The sequence below is a fragment of the Argiope bruennichi genome, chromosome 2, assembly GCF_947563725.1.
Source record: "Argiope bruennichi chromosome 2, qqArgBrue1.1, whole genome shotgun sequence".
Lineage (NCBI taxonomy): Eukaryota > Metazoa > Arthropoda > Arachnida > Araneae > Araneidae > Argiope > Argiope bruennichi.
This window is the reverse complement of record NC_079152.1, coordinates 67,653,142-67,674,435: the sequence shown is the minus strand read 5'-3', so window position 1 is coordinate 67,674,435 and position 21,294 is coordinate 67,653,142. Positions and strand designations below refer to the sequence as shown.

Sequence of the window (21,294 nt, the reverse complement as noted above, 5' to 3'; positions counted from 1 at the left end):
TTTGTTTCAGATCCATGTAACAAAATGTTGTGCACCTTTGGTTCCCAATGTCTCATAGACGAATCGACAAACAGAGCTTATTGCCGTTGTGGAGAAACATGCTCGGATGTTTTCGCCCCTGTCTGTGGCAACGACGATGTCACTTATTCAAGTGAATGCCAGTTAAGGTTATCATCGTGCACTCAACAACGACGGATATTTGTTCTCAGGCAAGGACCTTGTGGTGAGTATTGTAAGACAAATAAATACTTAAGTTTGCAATTTGTGAGGTTTTAAACACATTCTTTCAAGCAAGAAAATAAGTTTAAATTATTTATAATAGAAATATGTCCAGTCAATTACTTGAATTATACTATTTATGCGTATCTGTCTAGTTATATAGAGACGTCAACAACAAAAAAAATGATACCTGTAATTTGAGCATTTATTTTTATATTTTCAGAAAACTTTTATAGATAAAAATGACTTGAAGGAACAAGTGTATCTAAACTAGAAATACTAGTTAATCGAGTAAATTATAAATTAGTATCTCAGCATTTTTTTATTGCAGAGATATTTTTTAACCCTTTGCCCTCGAAAGGTGACTCTCGCCACATAATTTAATGCCGTAATTCAAGAGGTGGCTCAAGAGGTGCCGTAATTCAAGAGGTGCGGAAATTCGATGCGCGTCAATAACTAATGTTTCTTTAAAAAAAAAAAAAAAAAAAAAACTCAGCATACATTTTAAATATAGCGTGCAGATTTAATGATTAATAAAGTGCTTGAATATAAAAGTTTTATACTCTAAATTTTGTTTGTAATCATTTTAAGTTAGGGGTAAGAAATTAAAAGCGCTACGTCCGCGAAACGTCTCGAGTTGCTGGCTCATTCGCGCGAAAACGGCTTCGAGGGCAAAGGGTTAGTAATTCGATTCAGTATATCTTGTTCTACATTCGTGGCACGGCATTTCTTGAGATATTACTTATTTTGCTTGACTAAAATTCCTCCTGAAAAAATTCAACCCCTAATCTATCTGCGTGTATATATATAATATGCATTGTCAGGAAGATGTAAAGAACTACGCCGCTAGTTTAAACAATTAGATTAATTAGAACGATACAACTCGCAACAGTACGAGATTGAGAACATTACCCGTCACTGATTTGTCTCATCTTTTATACATATATAGAATGTTCGAGAACGATCCAATTTGAATATTTAATATCTAGAGCCTTCCAAATCTTAGATAAGCAATAGATAACAATTTAATTAAAAGAATTTCAATCTTTAGATAAAACATTGGGATTCTAATCATGGATCTACCAATCATAAGTGAGATATTCTGCCGACTGAGCCATGATTATTGTTAGTTATTCTGGATTATGCGGCAGTATTAAGTATATCTCCGATTGCTAAAAGCAAAAAAAAGTATTTTATTACTTCACTGAGTAATAATGAATTACTTCATTGAGTAATAATGAATTACTTCATTGAGTATTATTTCACTGTGATTTCATTTAAGCATTTCATTACTTTCCAAAAAATTTTAGAATTACTTCTCATGTCTATCCACCCCCCATAGATCTTTCAGCGCCATCCAGAAATTTTTATTGTGATTAAAATTCTACGGTTCCAATGTTTTTAAGTAAAAGTTTGCGTCATTGTTAAGGAACCAATTCTTGTAATGGATTTTAAGCCAATGAACTTACTAGTTTTTATTAAAGAGAGGAATTTTATATTCAGATGAAAGTGATTCTTAATCAGGTAGGGAATTCCTTATGATGGGAATATTTAGTTTACGATAGATATTGCACATTTGATTTTAAACAGATTTAAATAATATTTTAAGCAAAAAAAAGTGAAAATGAATTCCTGATTTTGAATTAGCCGAAATGAAGATTAATATCCGAAACAATATAAATGTGACGCCATCTGTTGGAAACATTTACGTACAGGTAGTATTTAATGTGAAGAAACAATTCATCACAGAAATTAATATTTTCTTACTTTATTACATAAGAATAACTTTTTTATTTTTTTCCCAAAGCATATATTACAAAGCACTCTAATCATCAAATAATTTATCTTCTTTAATTTATTCAAACTTTACGTCTTAGATTTTCATGAAACATTTTTTTTGACATTATATCCGTCGGAACGAGTTAAAACAATAATATTTCGGATGTGGTCTTTATATCAAATATATAGTATTGTATCTAGTTAGGGACAAAATATATATAAGGTTATGTATGCCTACGTTCGCTACCACGATAGCTAAAAAACTAAATGGACGTAATTAGGTATAAAGTTTTATCGTAAGGTTTGAAATTTTTTATTAAATTTTGGACAGTTCTGTCTAAATTTACTACGGTTAACTACTATTAGTTTATCGATTTCTGAGTACTAAAACACGATTATGTAAAACTGCAGAGAGCTGGTCATATGAAATATAGAATGTAGTTTTGACACTCAAATTGCAATCTTCGGTCTAAACTGATTGAATTTTCGATTCAATCACTTTAGATCCAAGTTATGTGTTGTTATTTCTAATAGATTATCCAAAACATTTATTTGATTAATTTTAATACTTTAAATAATAGTCTCATCTGCAATACAGTTACAATATCGACACAATCGTAAAATCAACCCAGTAAAAACAAGCAATAAAAGAGAGGTTCAAATAAACATTCATTTGCTTCTACGAAATCGGACCTTTCCATTCGAACCAGATTACAATCACAAGCAAAAACAGAAAAGAAATTGGAAGAAGTGTGAAAATGAATATAATCAACAGGATTGAACCAGAATATATCAAATATTTTTAAAATATACTTTTGTGCTAAATGCAAATATTTGGTTTTAATTTAATTTAATTTTAATTGTCTTTGAAGAATAAAATTAACTGATTGGAAAGGTTTTTATCAATTTTGAGTGAGAGTGATATTGAAATTTCTATTGGTAATCGTGGGTAACCAAATAAATATGAATTAATAAATGGCAATTTGTTTTAGTAGTATAAAACATGAGACTCTATAAGAATGGATAGCTGAATCTCAGGAGTAGACACAGAAACAATATATTTAAAATAAAAATAATTCACATTCGCATCACAAGAGAGAAAAATGATCATAGAGCCGGTTAGTCAATAGCAATTTCATAGGATACCAAATTTATTATTTGTGTTCCAAATTTCTAAATTGAAGCTAATTACAAAGGCAATCCAATACATATATACATACTTTTATTGCTTGGAAAAAAGAAAGATCAATGTTATTTACTCCAATCTTTGTTGTAATTAGTTACCAACATTTCACTTAAATTCAGTAATTGAATTTCTTTGAGTTGCTCCTTATCTTATTTTGTATATTTCAAGAAAAAATATATAATCATTTTTAAATAAAAGAAAAAAATTATTATTCCGAGCAATAGATAAATTTAAAAAACATAATTAAACATTCATTCTTCTTAATATTTTGGTTTAAAAAATACTTTTCAATAGGAAAAGTAAATATTCGTAATTAAATTTGATTTTCATTTATAAATAAAGCAGGGTTCACCATCCTGATTTGAAATCCTTGTGTCAAACGATATCTAAAATATTTCAATTATAGAACTAATGCTATTTTTTTAATTCATAAATAAGAGTTAATTAGAGAGTTAGACATAGATGATTAAATCTTAACAAAGAAAGATAATAAAACATAAATGATTTTAAAAAAACAGTAATCTAATACAATAATTACGTACTCTTTCTTCTAAAAAGAAATTCTAATTCGTATTCTACATCTTTTATATCAGATAATTAAATATATTTACTCTAGAAAATAATGGAAATCCATCTTCATATAAAAATCATCTGATCAAGTTATCCAAAGGCAATTTTATAACAGTAATTAAAATTCACGTATCACGACAAGTAAATCGAAAGAAATAATTAAAAATAATATACAATCCATCCACCAGTAGGCATGGAGATGTGTTGATGTGTTTTCTATCGACATTAGGAATATTGCAAGGGTTTTTTTTCGAAGTATTTTAAAAACTAATACAGTTATGCAGGAGATTTTTTTAGGATTTCGATATTTTAGTACCCCATATTTCGTTGACAAGTAAAACTTCTGGTAAAATTCATTTTTCTTCTCACAGTAATGTCTAACAATTTGCAAAAAAAAAGCTATGCTTTGTTTACTTATGTATGTGTTCATACCATTTGTGACGTAAATTGATTTAATTTTAACAAGCCCCCCAAAAAATGAGACACATTTCTTTCAGACATATCGCCAAAAGTTTTTTGTAATTCATTAACTATAAAAAGCATCATTTCTCAGAATCTTATAACTTTAGAAATTTTCATCGGAAGCCTATAGTTTTTTTTCAATGCAATTCATGACGAGCAGTCAGTTTGTGAAAAACTTTGGTAATTGTAATGAGAAAATATCTTTTAATTTACTACATTAGTTAATTTAGTTAATCAGTTTCTCTACCTAACAAACGTACTCTTTTCAGTTATTTCCAGTGAAACCATTTTTATAAAAATGCTATAATAAGATATATAATTTTATAAAATAAATGCTGTAATAATGTTATAATTCTATACATAGAAATTAAGATCTTTTTGTTGTTGATGATGAATGCATGTATTTTGGGGTGTATATTGCTATAAATAGTTGAAGGAAACCTTCATGATTCATGATATTTTTTTTCATTCGAAAAAGAATACCCAATAAGAAATCTATTGAATTCATGTAAAGGGCCTCAAGGACAATGGAAGAAAAAGTTTATTTAAAGAAAGATTTCGAGCAATTTTGCGTTTAAAACATGAATATAAATTTACCAATTTAAGAGATTTTTAAATCTCTCGATTTAGTAAGTTACATTTCAACTGGCAAATAATATTGCAAAATTTTAAGGTGGGTGATAAAAATGATGGTAAATTCTGTTATAATTTATATTATTTAAGAAAAGAAAGATTAAAATTTCATTGCGAACGATTCGATTACGGAATTCTTTAAATAAAATATATTTTAAAAAATATTTTAAACATTTAATTTGAAACTGCAATCAATAAAATATTCATGTGTATGAGTTGTTTTAATTTTCATTCATTAGTTTATTCAGTACATTTAACCCGATAGCTCATGTATATCATATTTAAGATTAAAATAAACATTATGATGAGAAAGATATGAATAAGATCCTTTTTATGGATTTTCGGATCAACGAATGATCTCATAAAATTGGTAAAGAATCAAAATTATCCTTATAGAGGGAATAACTATTCTTTCACTATACATTTAACTAGTTGATATACTTGGTGTTAATCAGAATTGAAATATTTTCATGTATAATGTTGTTTTTTTATGTAAAAACCAATTTTGTAAAAATTATTATAATACAGAAAAATCCTTTTATTATATTGTGACACCTGATTGGCCACCCCCGATCCTTGAAATTATAGGGTAAATCAGCTATTTCTTTCAATTATTTTAGATACCGTTAAGTCGGCGTCCTGGTATAAGGGTGGCGCGTTTTCCTGTAATCAGGGTGCCCTGGTATAAGGGTAGCGTGTCTTCCCGCAATCAGGGCGTCCTGGTATAAGAGTAGCGCGTCTTCCCGTAATCAGGGCGTCCTGGCACAAGGGTAGCGCATCTTCCCGTAATCAGGGCGTCTTGGAACAAGTGTAGCGCTTCTTCCCGTAATCAGGGCGTCCTGGCACAAGGGTAGCGCGTCTTCCCGAAATCTGGGCGTCCTTTCACAAGGTAAGCGCGTCTTCCCTTAATCAGGGCGTCCTGGCACAAGGGTAGCGCGTCTTCCCGTTATCAGGACGTCCTGTCACAAGGGTAGCGCATCTTCCCGTAATCAGGGTGTCCTGGCACAAGGGTAGCGCGTCTTCTCGTAATCTGGGCGTGCTGGCATAAGAGTAGCTCGTCTTCCCGTGATCTGGGCGTCCTGGGCTTGAGTCCCGGTTTGGGCATGGTTGTTCTTCATCTGTTCTCTCTGTGAGATGTGTGAATGTGCCCGCCTGTAAAAAGGGACTGTGCAAGCGAATGTGATGCGTGAGTCGCAAAATCGTACTCTTGGCCCTAATTGGAGCTACTAAAAAACAAGAAACGCTCTCTTTCGGCTTAAAATCGCTGACTTTTATCGGTGGGGTTTGTGCATGGCAAGTGCCATCAGAAACAACAACTACAGATATCGTTAAATAACTTCTTAATACCCTTAAAAATTCAAAATTTATGAACAGAAATTTCAAATAATAATGCTACATTACAAAGGCATTTTAGAGTTGCCTTTTTCAAAATCGTCTGCTTTGAATTTTACAAGAATTTATATAAATCGAGGAATAAATTCCAGAGCGAATAATTTGGTAACCCTGAGAAGGGAAAACCTTGAATTTTAAGATGATATTAAACTATTTCTAGTTAAATAATTTTTCCGAAATTTCCGCAAAAAAAAGACGGTAAACAATTAATTTCTAATCGACTGAGTATGTTATCTTTTGTATTCTGTGAAGTTAACGGTATTTTCCCTCTTGTCCTAATGATTAAACGTGCAAAGTGTAGTTGAAACTAGCTAGTCATTTAGGAGAAATTGTGGAACATACATACATATATACAATCACAGTCACAACGACTTTTCTTTATAATTTTATTTATGCTTTGTGAAAAGATGATAGATATAAGCAAATACGCTTATTTTTTCCGTAGATATTCAAGATCCTTGCGAAGAATTAAACTGCCAGTTTGGTTCATTTTGCAAGCCGTCTATCGATGGCCAGACGGCTCGGTGTGTTTGCTCAGAAGAATGCTCTCATTATGGTGGCAACCAAAATCCAGTTTGTGGTATAGATGGCAAAAATTATCCCAATATTTGCGAACTGAAGAAAGCTTCATGTAGACAAATGAGGAATATTGAAGTGAAATTTGAAGGCGTTTGCGGTAAGTGTAAAAAGAAAAATTCTCCCAACTGCAATTAAATTTCGAATATAATTAACTATATTTATTCTATAACTGTTTAAAATTATTCAAAATTAAACTAAAAATTCAGCTACAAAGGTTTTCGGAAAATCAAAGAGAAAATAGGTTATAATTCACTGTGCTTAAAAGAAGCTTAAATTGGATTGCTTTTTAATGAAAAATTAATGTATACATTTTATTTCTTGATGAATAAGGTAGAAATTAATGATTGGATAATCTTTTGAAAATAGCAGAGTATATACATTAATTCCATTTTAAGAAATTGAAAACTCAGAATCAAAATAAAATAATGTTCATCACAAAAGATATGTTTATCTAATTTGTTTGTTCTTCAGTTTTCTTTAAAAAATACTTAAGTGTGAAATCCTCTTCAAAAAGTTTAGTTATTTTATAATTTTATTCAATTCTACTTATTTCTTCAAAAAGATGAATGGTACAATCGATTTTTCACTCAGTTCCAGATGAGCTAAATATCCAAATATATTGTGCATGTGCATTTGGGATGGAATTGCCCTATTTTAATATTTTTCAGAATAAAATTAAATTTTCATTCTGTGCCAGAGGCATTCCTCGAAAATAATTCTCAGAATAAATGGATTATAAAGCACCGTACTATTTATTATAATGAAAAATAAATTATAGATTAGGAAATGAAATTGAGTTAAGATTTAAAAAAAATCCATTTTTAGTGAAATATAATAAAATTAAGACTTCAAATCGTTTATTATTACGTTTGTTAACCGTTTTACTTATTTAAAAGAATCCTCAAATGGGTGATACTTTTCTGTTTGTCCAAAATGATTCCAAAATAACACTTTAAGAATGTTTTTTTTTTTTTTTTGTCTAAACTCTTAAGCAATCAATAGTATCTTAAATTTGAAAGATTTTGTTATAATTTGCATAAAATTTTCTTTTCGTAGTATTATGCATTCTTTATTTTATCTGATAGATCCTTGTGATGGTGTCGAGTGTCCAACCTCACAAGTGTGCCAATTGGATGAAAGTCGCAATCCTATTTGCCGGTGTAATTCTGTGTGCTCACCGGATTTCCGACCAATGTGCGGTTCGGACGGCAGGACCTACACGAACGAATGTACGCTAAGAGTTGAAGCTTGTAAATCCCGGAAAAATATTCGAATTATTTACACTGGCGAATGCTCAAGTGGTAAGTATTTCTGTACTAAATAGTTAGTTAGTTAATAATATTTAGTATTTCTTCACTAAATAGTTAGTTAATAAAATAGTTAAAACGCACCTTCTCAATTATCTTCAAAAAGATACTTCAAGTTATTTCAACTAATTTAAACATATTTTAAATTACCATTCATTGCATTTACATGGAATAATTAATGCGATATTACTCGGCTCCTAGATTTCTGTATTCAACGTCTTTTTTTTTCTTTTGCTTAATGTAGTCCTTTTTGATTAATTTCAAATAATACTTAAATATATGTAATAGTAATTTTGTAAAAACGGAATAATGCTTTATATATGAATTTTTTTGCTAGTTATTTAAAAGCAAATTTTAAAAATAAATGCCTTAATCTTGATAATAAACCTTTTTATAAGAGTTTTGATAGAAATATCAATTTATGTCTGCTAATTTTACTGTAGTTTTACTTTATTAATTACCTGGCTCTTTTACTGATCATGTGGGTTTTTTTAATCTTTAAAAATATTGTTTAATGAAAGCGTAAAAGTCTCCAAATAAGGAAATACAAGGAAATAAATATCATACCAAATAAATGTAATAATAATCGAATATACCAAAGAAATCCTAAAACTCTCAACATAAAATACTGCACTAAGAAAACACAAACAAATAAAAATCATACGAAATAAATACCATAATATCTAAAATAATATACCAAATAAATATCATAATATGTTTAAACTTTTTTTTTGATGATTTGTATGTATATTAGAATCTCGTGTATCTCTGCTTCAGAGTATGATCTATGATCATGGATTGTTGTAACTCTAAAAAAATGCCGACATCGATTTTGGATGCTTATGAGGCCTGTTAAAAATGATTTGAGTATCTATTATCTAATCGAAAAAATTAAATTCTTTACTCAACTTTTAAATGAGAGTGCTGCTGTTTTTTGTGATGGGTCAGTCATGCATCAGTATGAAACAATGAGAGCTACAACTCTATCTGCTAATAAATGGTATTCCTTTTCAGGAAAGTATAATAAATAAATTTATATCAAAATTGAACTTTCGTTTGAGGGAGAAACAAGCAATTTAGCTTAACAAAATAATATTTTCTTTTTAATAAAATCTCCGTTTTATTTCCTTAAGGATATGGACATTAGGGACAAAAAAGAATAACAAATATGCAATGTTTTCACTTCTAAATGTTGTAGTAAACAACGAAGTATACTGGTATTTCTGAAATTTTCTACTTCAATTACGAATTTATACAATTTAATTAGACGATTTAGTTAGACTATTTCTAACACTATTGCTGTCTCAATACATACATCAACTTAAAGAACAAAGAAATACAAAGAACTTTTGTTTTTCAAATTAATCGCTTCTTTGATATAAGTACAGATTATAATATCAACATATTTTTAGTTCGATCCACTGGTTAATATACCATCGTGATCGAAAAATAAACCCTTGTACTGAAAATATTGCCAGATTTATGCAAAGGATTACATAATTTTTGATATTTAAATATTATATAAATTAAAGTAGTAATTTATTTAAATTGCACATATCGCTTAGGCACCCTAAAGTGTCTTTTCTGTTCTTAAAGATATGAAGATAACAAATAATTAAGATCCAAAATAATTCAGTGATTCCTAATCACGTTTTTTTAATGCACAATTCAAAGAACCACAACTTTAATATCGATTATATTTGTATTACTTAAAATATTCTGAAATGCATTCCAGGTGCTAATCCTTGCGACAACCTCCAATGCAGTCCTTATCAGAACTGTGATATAGACGTTCACGGAATCGCCACCTGCCAGTGTGATGACGCATGCGAGCCAGCTGTGCGACTCGTTTGTGGATCTGACGATCAAACATACCTTAACGAATGTGAGATGAAAAAGCAAGGATGTCTTCAGAAAAAGTCCATCAAACTTGCCTATAGAGGAGAATGTGGTAAGTTCATTTGTATATTTTCAAAACAAGATAAGCATTTAACCTTATTCGTTGATGCTTCAGAAAAATTGTTAGATAAGGAAGAATTTATCTGATGACTTCCGGACAAATAATATTAATTCTATTTAAATAATATTTACAATATTCTAGAATTATGTATCCGTAGGCATTTTGGAGCCGATATTAATATTTAATGTATGATTAAAAAGAAAATTTATTTTTAAATTTTAAAATGGCGCAATAATTAGTGTTGTACTATAATATTTTTAATAATTGTAGTGAAAAACTTCAAAATTTTAATTGATTTTTAATTCATTTCAATTTCAAAACAGTTTCCACCGATTGCACTCTCATATTCCAATGTGTGCTTATGTTATATTCAGGTCAAATTTTGTCTTGTGCAGTGCCAACGCAACTGAATATTCCTCATTTATTAATAATAAAAAGCAAAGATATAATATATAATTTGGTAATAATTTTACCAAAAAATCGTTTCTTCATTCTATAAAAATATATTATTTAAATAATATATAATACAAAAAAAGTGTGATAATAAGTTTCCTTCCTGCTTCTAAAACTGAAATTTGGGAAAAACGAAAACTGAATTCGTACTATTAAGAAAATAATCTGGATTTCTCAGAGAAATGGCGCGTCACGTCAAAAGTCGCAATTCCCTTTTACAAATATCGTATCCCGAAACGTTTTTGTACTGTTTTCCTAAAATCTCTAAAAAATTTTCAAATCTTACAAAAGAATTTATCCGAAAAAAATATCTTAGCCCGAAATCTTTCTAAATCGAATGTCTTGAGACTTTTTCCTCAAACGATCCGCTTTTAAGTGTCCAAAAGACGTTACATCGAATCGATCTCTCTTCTTCTATCATACAAACGCTTTCTCTTGAAATATGGGCGCAGATATGTCTCTCGGCAAAAATTCCACTAAAGTACAAGTGGCAAGAAAAGAACGCTGCATGCCTAGAAAATAAATCTAGAAGTATTTGTAACACAAATCGGCTCTTTACTGATGTCCTCGAATTTGGAAATCTCCATTATGGTTGAAATAATATGGAAGTGAATGATAAGTAGAAGTTTTACTAAACAGCATGTTTTAGCAACTATAACCCTATTTATTCATCACTTATATCTATGGATGCAGCGATTTCCATGCTTTTAAAATGACAGGAATAGAAAGGATGAAACATAATAGTAGTCAATGGCAACCGTAGCAACAATACGCCTTAAAATTGCTGAATTAAAGAGTTTGAAATATGTTCTTCCTGTGTTTGGAGGAAGATAATACTTGAATTATTTTAATATTGAGCCGTAGTTGTCTATTTCTATTTAAGGAAATGTTGTATTTGATTTAAAATAGGATTTACTTCATAGATCTCGTTCTGTAACACTGAAATACGTAGGAAGATTCGCTGTTCACCTACAGTGCTAATAATCATAAAATTTAACGTATTGTCAATATGAGATATATCTGATATAAAATAACTTATTTTGATAAATTTAATATAAATGTTCATAACTATACTTACCAAACCGAAAATATGTATTCCGTTTCAGTATATCTTTGGAGTGGCATGAATCTTCGATGTATAACTAGATTATTAATTTTGATAATTTAAATGTAAGTTTTTACTAATGATTTATGTAAGAGAAATTTGTAATATTCATTACACTAAATTCTATTCTTGAAGCTATATTTTCTTCTTGTGAAGAAAATTTCTCATATCCAATTTATCAACAAAAAAAAAAAAACAGTTTTGATAATGAGTGTCATGGAGTAACGAAATATGTTACCATGCATCTTCAAAATTGATGTCTCGGTGGCTTTATTACAAAACTAGGCAATTGTTTCACTGGGATAAATGCTCACTAAAGTTTTCAATTTATTGTTTTTTCTGGAGCACGGTTTCATAATAACTACTTCAGCATAATATTTTCAGCTTCTAATTTTGATTATCATATAACTCATACTATTATAGAAGCCTCTTACCATTCTGTTCAGTTTTCTGTGCTCATCTTTTTTAAAAACATATTTGATTTCAGTAAAATTGCATTTGTTTTAATTGAAATTTAATTACTTCCATTTTAACTTAAAGATTAAAGTTTACTGGAGTTGACAAAAACGTTATTGCTGAAATTAAATACGTTTTTAAAAATATGATTACAGAAAATAGAATAGGTTAGCATTGAAGTCTTATGTACACTAAGAAGAAGTACACTATGTATTAAGAAGTGTACACTAAGAGGTATTTCAAAAAATTGTTTAAAAAATCATCTAATTTGTCAGAAAATTCGATGACGTAAATAATAATACTTTATTTTATTTTAATCAATTAATAACTTATAAAAATTATGTTTATATAGTCCTTTGGTCCTGTGGAATAACACTCAATGAAGCATTCTTGACACTCCAACTTTTAAATAATAAAAAAACAATGTTTCTGTCTTCTGTAACCAAATCTGATCGAGTAATGAAATTTTGAATATCTTTATTTTAGGACAATGTGCAATTTCAGAATTTAGACTAATCAATCTCGAGGAGATTTCGATTGATGATTTCCATACTTCCTTTGAGATGCTATATGGAAGGGTGTTTCCAAAATCGCGCATTTTTATAATATAAAAATATTTAAATTTTCATAACTCGTTCAGTTTTAGTTTAAATAGGATGGAACATTTCGTTTTATTTAAATTATCATTGTCTCAAGAATATATTAAAATGTAAAAATATAAAATTTGTTATTCATCAGAATATTTATTCACTCAATCTACATAAAATACTATTCTTTACTTCATTTAGACCACTTTTCCTATTAAATGCATAAGAGTTTATAGAAACATGTTGGGACCTGATTAGAGTGGAAATCCTGCCTTTATATAAACCATGTTTACATAAAAAATTGTCGGCGTCCTGGCATAGGGGTAGCGCGTCTTCCCCGTGACCTAGGTGTCCTGGGTTCGAGTCCCGGTTCGGGCATGATTGTTCTTCATCTGTTCTATCTGTGAGATGTGTGAATGTGCCCCCCTGTAAAAAGTGGTTGTGCAAGCGAATGTGATGCGTGAGTAGCTAAGACGTACTCTTGGCCCTAGTTGGCGATACTAAAACAAGAGACACTCCCTTGGCTTAAAAATCGCTGACTTCGTCAGCGGGCTTTTCCCTGACAAGTGCCATTATAAACAACATTAAATATTAGAGAATTATTAAATTAATAATAGATAGAAACCTTTTTCTCACTATGTTTCTAGAATATATCATATTTCCTTTTTTAACAAAATTATACTTTTCTATGTAAGTGTAAATCAATCTTTAAATTTGAGCTTTTATCAATGTAATGGCAACATTTTTATAAGAGCTAATTTTTCACATGCATGCATAACGTGCTCGTGCAAATTAAACTTCATTTTTTTATTTTATGTGAAATAAATTGTTGGAAAATATTCTTCAAATACATTTAAAAATTGATTAAAAATAGGAACTCAAGTTATAAATTTTAAAAAATTGGTGTAATTGAAAAGATAATTTCTCGATTTTTAAAATAAAGATAAAGTATTTTTGTTCTGCAATATTTTTGGATATTATCATGGAGAAGAGCCAGAATTTAATTTTCTTTTTAATGAATTACAATTTTAGTTAAGATTTTTAAATAATTACTTACTGTTGCAATTTACATCCTCTAAACTTTATATATGCGAAATTTGGTAGCTTTAGGTCAAACATTTTAGCCTCTTTACACGTACAAACATACACATTCATCATTACTATAAGCACAGATTACATGAAAAACTGTGTTTCAAACTAAACACATTATTCCTTGTGAATTCAATGAGAAGATATAAAGTGTGTTTTTACGTTTTTGTATCCGAAATATAGATAAAGTATTCTAATCATCCAAAAATTCGAACTCGGAAATTTCGAGGAATATCACATTTTTGATCTCCCTGAGGTGAAAAAACTATCTTTTGGCATTATGTCTGCCTGTCTGTGAACAGGAAAACTCAAAAATAATTTTCGGTAGCAGGATGAAATTTGATGCCTAGACTTATAATCAAATTTGTAGACATTTGTCAAATTTTGAACACAAGTTCCTTCTGACGAGGTCTGTCTGTGCAACTTTCCAGTACAAGTGAATTCAATATTTATAAATCATAAAGAGCTAAACAGATAAAATTTTAATATCTAAAATATAAAATCTTATGAAATTTTATGCGTTATTTATGAGAGTGTTGACCGTCTGTCAATCTCTGCTTTTGTATGAATTAAACGCAATATCTCAAACTAAATGACTGAAATCATTGAAATTCAATATATTATCTTGTGACATCAGATGCAGTTTCATGACAAATTTTGGTTTTAATCGGATGTAAAAACGTCAACTAAAGCACATACCCACAATAGAAGCACTAAAAATGATAGAATCATGGTGCTTATTTATATTTCATAAGGGTTATTTCTCACTGTATGCCATGCATGGCATTTGCGACATTATTTGAGGCCCACAATTTTATTCTGCCCATTATAACTTTATAGTAAAATATGCGAGAAAATATCTGTGAGACTACTTTCACAATTTAAAAAATGCAAATGTTTCTCTATATTTTTGTGATATATTTGAACTACATAACAGCCTCAGACAGTAATAGTTTTAATTATATTTGATTGATATTTATTCAATTAAATTTTCCCTTTCGAAATATAGTAAATATAAAGGAGTATTCGGGCCATTAGAAATATTATCCAAATAAAATACCGCATCTATCATTTTTATTTTCAAGAAAACGCAAATTTTTGCATCTTTATATATTCAAACCATGCAAAAAAAATTTGTTTCAATCTAATTGACATTTCGGACACTTTATGAAATCTAATGTTCTAAGTTGTAAAAACTTAGAATATCTTTTTCAGGATAGCAAAATTAGCTACATTTTGATTAACTATCACAACCTCGGAATCACACAATCTTAAGCATATACGACGATTTTTATGTCCTTGCATTTAATTAAATTACATGCCAACTAGTAAAATACTTAAAGACGATTTCTAATCTTTAAACATTATATAATATATAATTAATGAAATAAAATTATAAAAAATAAAAGTACTAATAAGCAAAACAAAATTAATGAATGAGTGCGAAAGATAGTACACTTGTGCTGGTATTAGATAAAGTATGCATTGAATAAGGAAGAAAATGATTATTATAAGGATTTAATCAGACCAAACTAACTCAATAAAATATATATAATTTCTTAAAGAATACAGTCGTGGAAAGGTTAATTACTATAGATTAAGCAGGAACGCAGGTGTAGTAACCTAACGATTTTTTTATCTTGTATGCTTTCATACATTATTTGGTAGAGAATGAAATATACACTTACAGATGAATTGCCATATAAGAATACCATATCTCATGGTGTAATCGGAGAAATAATTGGTTACTAACGTTGCCAATTATTAACGGTGAATTGGCTCCACCGGTGTATTCTGGTATGAAACTAGATTCATTTAGTTTTCTTCCAAAATAATTTCAGTTGCTACACATGCTTCAAATGTGATTCAAGTCATAACAGATGTCATCTCTGAATTGACATTTTGATAAATCCTGACGTATTTTTATGCACAACAAACCAGTGAAACAAATTTAATTTAAACTTTGTTCAAAAATCATTCCGGTTGATGATGGCAGTGAAATATTTCCTTCAAAATTTAAACATGAATATATATATGCCACTTAAAAAGTAGATATTCTTCTCTTAACTTCTTCTACAAAACATTAAAATTTCTAAGCATGCAATCCTTATTGTAAGGTTAGTACATGATAGTTGTACTAGCCTCGGCCATGCAATTCTTCTTTAATTTGAAAAGAAAGATTTTTATTTGTAAGACGCTTCCTGGATTTAGCTTTCTTGCCTTAAAGAATCTAAAGGATCTTTCCGCTTCGTTCTTTTATGCCTTAGTTTATTGAGAAATGCAGCCTTCTATCTGCCAACTTTTCTTAACAATTTCAGAACCATTGTAATCAGTATATTAAAGGCATCGGTTGGAAATTGCTGTTGTTTTCCATAATTGGTAATTTTTCGTCTGAATTTATTTTTTTTTTCGCTGTTTCTAAAACTGTTTTTCGCTTCATTAAAAATTTTGTAATCCATGAAGATTAACTATATAGTTTTGAAATAATTTTTAAAATGCTAAAAAAAATAGGTTTTATGAAATAATACTGATAATTAAAATTGCCAATATCGGGGAATGAAAAAAATCAATAAAATTCTGAATGCATTAATAAAGGCAAACAGTTTGTCAACATATTAAGACTCTAGAGTATTCATGGAAAATTTAGACATTCAATTATTATTTACACTACACTTCTACAGACCACAATCATTTTCTTAGTATAAAAAATAAAGAAATCTTTGGTTAGATACGGCATATGATATTGTTATTATACTTTCAACATTATCTTTCTATGCTCTGCCTATTTACAATACCCTTTTGTTGCTGTTCTTAAATGGAGATTAAAAAATTAAATTTATTCAGAAATAAGATAAAATGGAAATGCTTAATTATATTCCAAATAAGTGTAGTGTAAATAGTAAAATAAAGTGAATAATATATTTATGAACTAAGCAAATATGCAAATTTCGAAAATTAATATTTTCAAAGTATAACATTATTTATTTTTCAATTAAATGTTACTATTCGAAACGATGCCACAAGTAAACACACAGTTTAACATTTTAAAAACAAACAAATGTTAAAACACTGTTACATTGGGAGTTGCATAATGTTTTAAATCATTTAGTAAGATTAAGTAAACATAACTAAATAAAAATGAAATTTTCTCTTGAATAATTAGTTTTTTTCTTTATTTTATACTAACATAAATTAATTGCTAAATTATACGCTCTGTAAGGAAAAGCTTTGAAATTTTGACTAATTAGTGATAATTTAAGAAATTAATTAAATTTGAATATAAATATTTTTGTGTTACAACATAAAAGGAATTTCAAATAATCAAATTTTGATTTGAAGATAAAAAGCCAAATACAAAATAAATCTGTCAGTTAATATTTAAATTATAAATCGCTAAAAAAGATAACCTATTATTAAATTATTTAACCAAGCAAAAACATTTGTGAGAAAAGTTTGTTCTTTTAAAGCAAATGAATGAAACCAAAGTTTAATAAAAGTGGCTTGGACGGGAATCCAAAATTTTATAGAACTGGTTAATTATATGACAATACGTTTTCGAAATATTGTCGATGGCCTTATATCTAAAAACATCTAATGTTTTATACATTCACTTGATTTTTTTATTCAAATGTACAAGAGAATTTTTGTAAGAATTGTGTGCATCGCTCTTTTAAAAAAAGGAATTATTTGAATCTTCGTTTTGGATTACTTTGCAAATACGATGATAATCAGATCTTTAAACCAACAAGAGAGTCTAGAATTCGTTTTATTCTTCGGTTTCAATAAGGAATCATTTGGAACATTTATTATAAAATTTACTATCCATTTTTCTCCAACCGAAATGTAGATTGTCACTCATGTATAATTTATCAAATAATACCATCCACTTCCAATGAAATTTCCAAATCTACGTATTTGAAAGTGAGAGAAAAAATAATACTTTAAAAGCAGTGTCACAAAGAATGGGAAAACGATACCGAAAGTCGGGAAAGTAATTTTCTGCTGTAAAAAAAGGAAAACTAAACTGTGAGTATAAAATGCATTTTTCATGAAGCCCGAATCCATCAAAGCCAATAGTTTCCCACCGAAGGCTATACGTACGCAGTAAAAAGACTACTTTTCGAAATATCTTACTTTTTCCACTATTTTCTCCGAGGTTTTCCTTAATATATTTTTTTAAGTTTTTGATATTACCCTTGAGGCATCGAATGTGGCCCCAAAAACAATTTGCACACACTTTTTCGCTCTTTCATGTGCAGGACGCGGTTTTAAAAGCAAAGAAGAAAGCAAAATAATAATAATAATAATAAAACGAATCTCGAAATTGCGCGCAGGAGCAACTTTTGTTTCTTTGGACTCTCTTCTTCAAAAAATATAATATTGTATATGGCCTCGGGGCTCTGCATTTTTCGGCGGAGAGGTGTCGAATTATTCATTAGTTTGCAATTGTGTCACAGGGAAGCTTCATTCTCTCAATATGCGGAAACCGGCAATTTACATATGTTGCAGACCGGCTGAATTTTTAAGTTCTCATTCTTTTGCAATTTGCTTGTAGAAGAACAATCCTGCTAAAAGAATTTTGAATACATTTCCATACTGCTTGCCGCCAAAATTTATCAAGAGAGTAAATGTAAATGAATCCTTCGAAATACAAACTCGAAATTTTCTCTTCAATAGTGAGAAATAGTGAGTAAATTATTGGGCTATAATCATAATATTTTGTATACGTATGACAAAGTATTTTATTGATTGAAAAACTCTAATTTCTCATTTCTATGCAAAAATCTTTTTTATTTTGTACACAAAATTACATAGTTTATAACGCATATTTATAAATATTTTGAAATTACAATCTAGAATTGATTTCAAAATTATTAAACAATAACTAAAAAATTTGTTTCTTATTTTTTTATATTTTAAAATGTCTGTGCAATTGGCTATTCATTTTATATTTTCATAAAAAAAATATGGATATATAGCACGGTTATATGTCGGTTATTTATGGCAATCAGCTGAAAGTTTCCGAAAATAGATAATGGATGAAGCATGCGCTACTTTTGAAATCTCTTGCCTTCAGGAAAACATTGTGTTGAAAAAAAATTATTTCTTTGTAGTATATACTAAAAATAAAACAGTTATTTTCGATATTTTACAACAGATTTATTGAAAAAAAAGAAATGCCGTCTTGATTAACCTGATTTTATACTTTCTGACAAATTTTGATTGGCATTTATTCAAATGAAGTTTGTCTGCCAGGTTGTCTGAGTACAAACTACAATCATAATATTTTGTATACGTATGACAAAGTATTTTATTGATTGAAAAACTGTAATTTCTCATTTCTATGCAGAAATCTATTTTTTTTTCATTTCATACACAAAATTACATAGTTTTTAACGCATGTGTATAAATATTTTGAAATTGCAATCTAGAATTGATTTCAAAATTATTAAACAATAACTAAAAAAATCGTTTCTTATTTTTTTATACATTTTAAAATGTCTGTGCAATTGGCTATTCGTTTTATCTTCTAGAAGATTATGGATATATAGTACGATTATATGGCGGTTATTTATGGCAATCAGCTGAAATTTTCCGAAAATAGATAATGGATGAAGCATGCGCTACTTTTGAAATCTCTTGCCTTCAGGAAATTATTGTTTTGAAAAAAAATTATTTCTTTCTAGTATATACTAAAAATAAAACGATTATTTTCGATGTTTTACAATAGATTTATTGAAAAGAAGAAATACCGTCTTGATCAACCTGATTTTATACTTTCTGACAAATTTTGATTGGTATTTATACAAATGAAGTTTGTCTGTCCGGTTATCTGAGTACAAACTACAATATGTAAAAAACTAGAAATGAAAGTTTGTAAACAGGTAGCATCTAAATTGAAAATGATTCATTTCAAATTTGCAAAGAGTTGATCGTCTGTCTGACATGTATTTGAAAGCAATAACTCATAAATGCATTGAATTCAATAAATGAAATTTGATAAATGATCTTGTGATTATAGTTGAAGTTCTATGACAAATATGAAATTCAATCGGTTGTAAAAACGACTTTCAAAATGCCAATTATATATCGGGTATTTTTGTACAAATCGCAAACCAATGATTTACCGCAAAAAAAATCATCCATTAGATTCAGTAAAAATACTAAATTCACACCAAAGATCAGTATTTAATAGCTACTGTTTATGAATGTCTTGCAAGACTTTTGGGCAGGAAAGAGATAACACAAATTTTAGAGAATATGCTAGAAAGTTTTTGAAGACCACTCCCGCTAGTTTTTGCTGTTTTCCCAATAAACATAATTTCCTTCAGAAAAGAATTTTTGATGTTACTTGCTAAGCGACTGAAGCAAATGCTTCATTAAGTGCTTTCTAAAAGGTTAATGTACGTATTTTTAACAATTAACAGAAACAATTACGATACGAAACAGGGATGTAGTAGCCTGGTGGTAAGGTCACGGCCTCGGAACCTGAGGGTTTTAGGTTCGAGACTCGATTCCACAGAAGAACCGTTGTATAAGTGGGTCTTGTGCAAGCTAAATCCCTCAGGGCCAAACGTCCTCCAGCTGGTGTGTGATGTGGAAGTTTGAAGAGAGGCTGCCAACTCAGGTGTCGTCCTCGTCATCTGACCTTGGTTCAAAATTACGAGATCCGCCCCAAAATAGCTCTAGTGTTGTTTAAAAATGAGACATTAATATAACTAAACTTAACTAAAGGAAGCAGCGATACGAATAACATTTTCGGAATTCGAAATCTGAATGATACACAAAGTAAATCAAAAATTATTTTTATAAAGTTTTATCTGTGACGCCACAGCATGGCTTGATTTATGAGTTTCTTCCAATCTCTCTACGCAGTATTAATTTTATTATATTTTTTCTTGATTTAGTCACTATTTATGATATTTCATTTCACTCGGTGATTAAGACCGCAGATTTGCAATAACACTGAAATTATTTTTTTATAGTAACATTTTCGTTTTTTTAATCGAATTTCCTTACTTTTGCCCTCTGATATCTTGATGCACTTCATTTTTTCAGTATGAGAATTCGATGATGAAAACAAATTAAAAAGGTAATAAAAATGTAAAAGTCCGACAGAATAAATAGTTAGCAGATCGGGGCGTTTCGTCTTACAGCACATGGAAACGCACTTTTGCAGTAAACCAATTAATTGATTTGAATACCAATACAACGCTTTCTACCTTTTGAAATTAGAATCGCTGAAATTGCAGTCATAGTAAACTCGACGTTGCATCGATTTTTTTATTTTTTTTCATTCCCATTCAAAGTCCTTTTTTATTCTCTAAATTTCTATCTCTCTCAAGGATGTTTATGAGTTTTGGTTTACATTCTTCTCGCCTTGGCAAAACCACATCTGCTTTATTAAATATTCCTTTCTTTTTTTGTTAGAAAACAGGTGGTGTGTAATTTTATAAACGTTATTGAGATAAAAATTCTTATGAGAAAACAATAATTATTAGAAATAAAAAAACGAC

At 29.1% G+C, this 21,294-nt stretch overlaps 1 protein-coding gene across 1 annotated transcript in view; it reads left to right on the top strand.

Annotated features, from left to right (window-relative positions):
- LOC129961970 (agrin-like) overlaps positions 1 to 21,294 on the top strand; it is a 309,476-nt gene that overhangs the window by 138,857 nt on the left and 149,325 nt on the right. The window contains exons 5-8 of the mRNA XM_056075621.1: positions 11 to 223; positions 6,687 to 6,917; positions 7,906 to 8,121; positions 9,863 to 10,078. Coding sequence (XP_055931596.1) covers positions 11 to 223; positions 6,687 to 6,917; positions 7,906 to 8,121; positions 9,863 to 10,078 — 876 coding nt within the window. The remainder of the gene's footprint in view (positions 1 to 10; positions 224 to 6,686; positions 6,918 to 7,905; positions 8,122 to 9,862; positions 10,079 to 21,294) is intronic.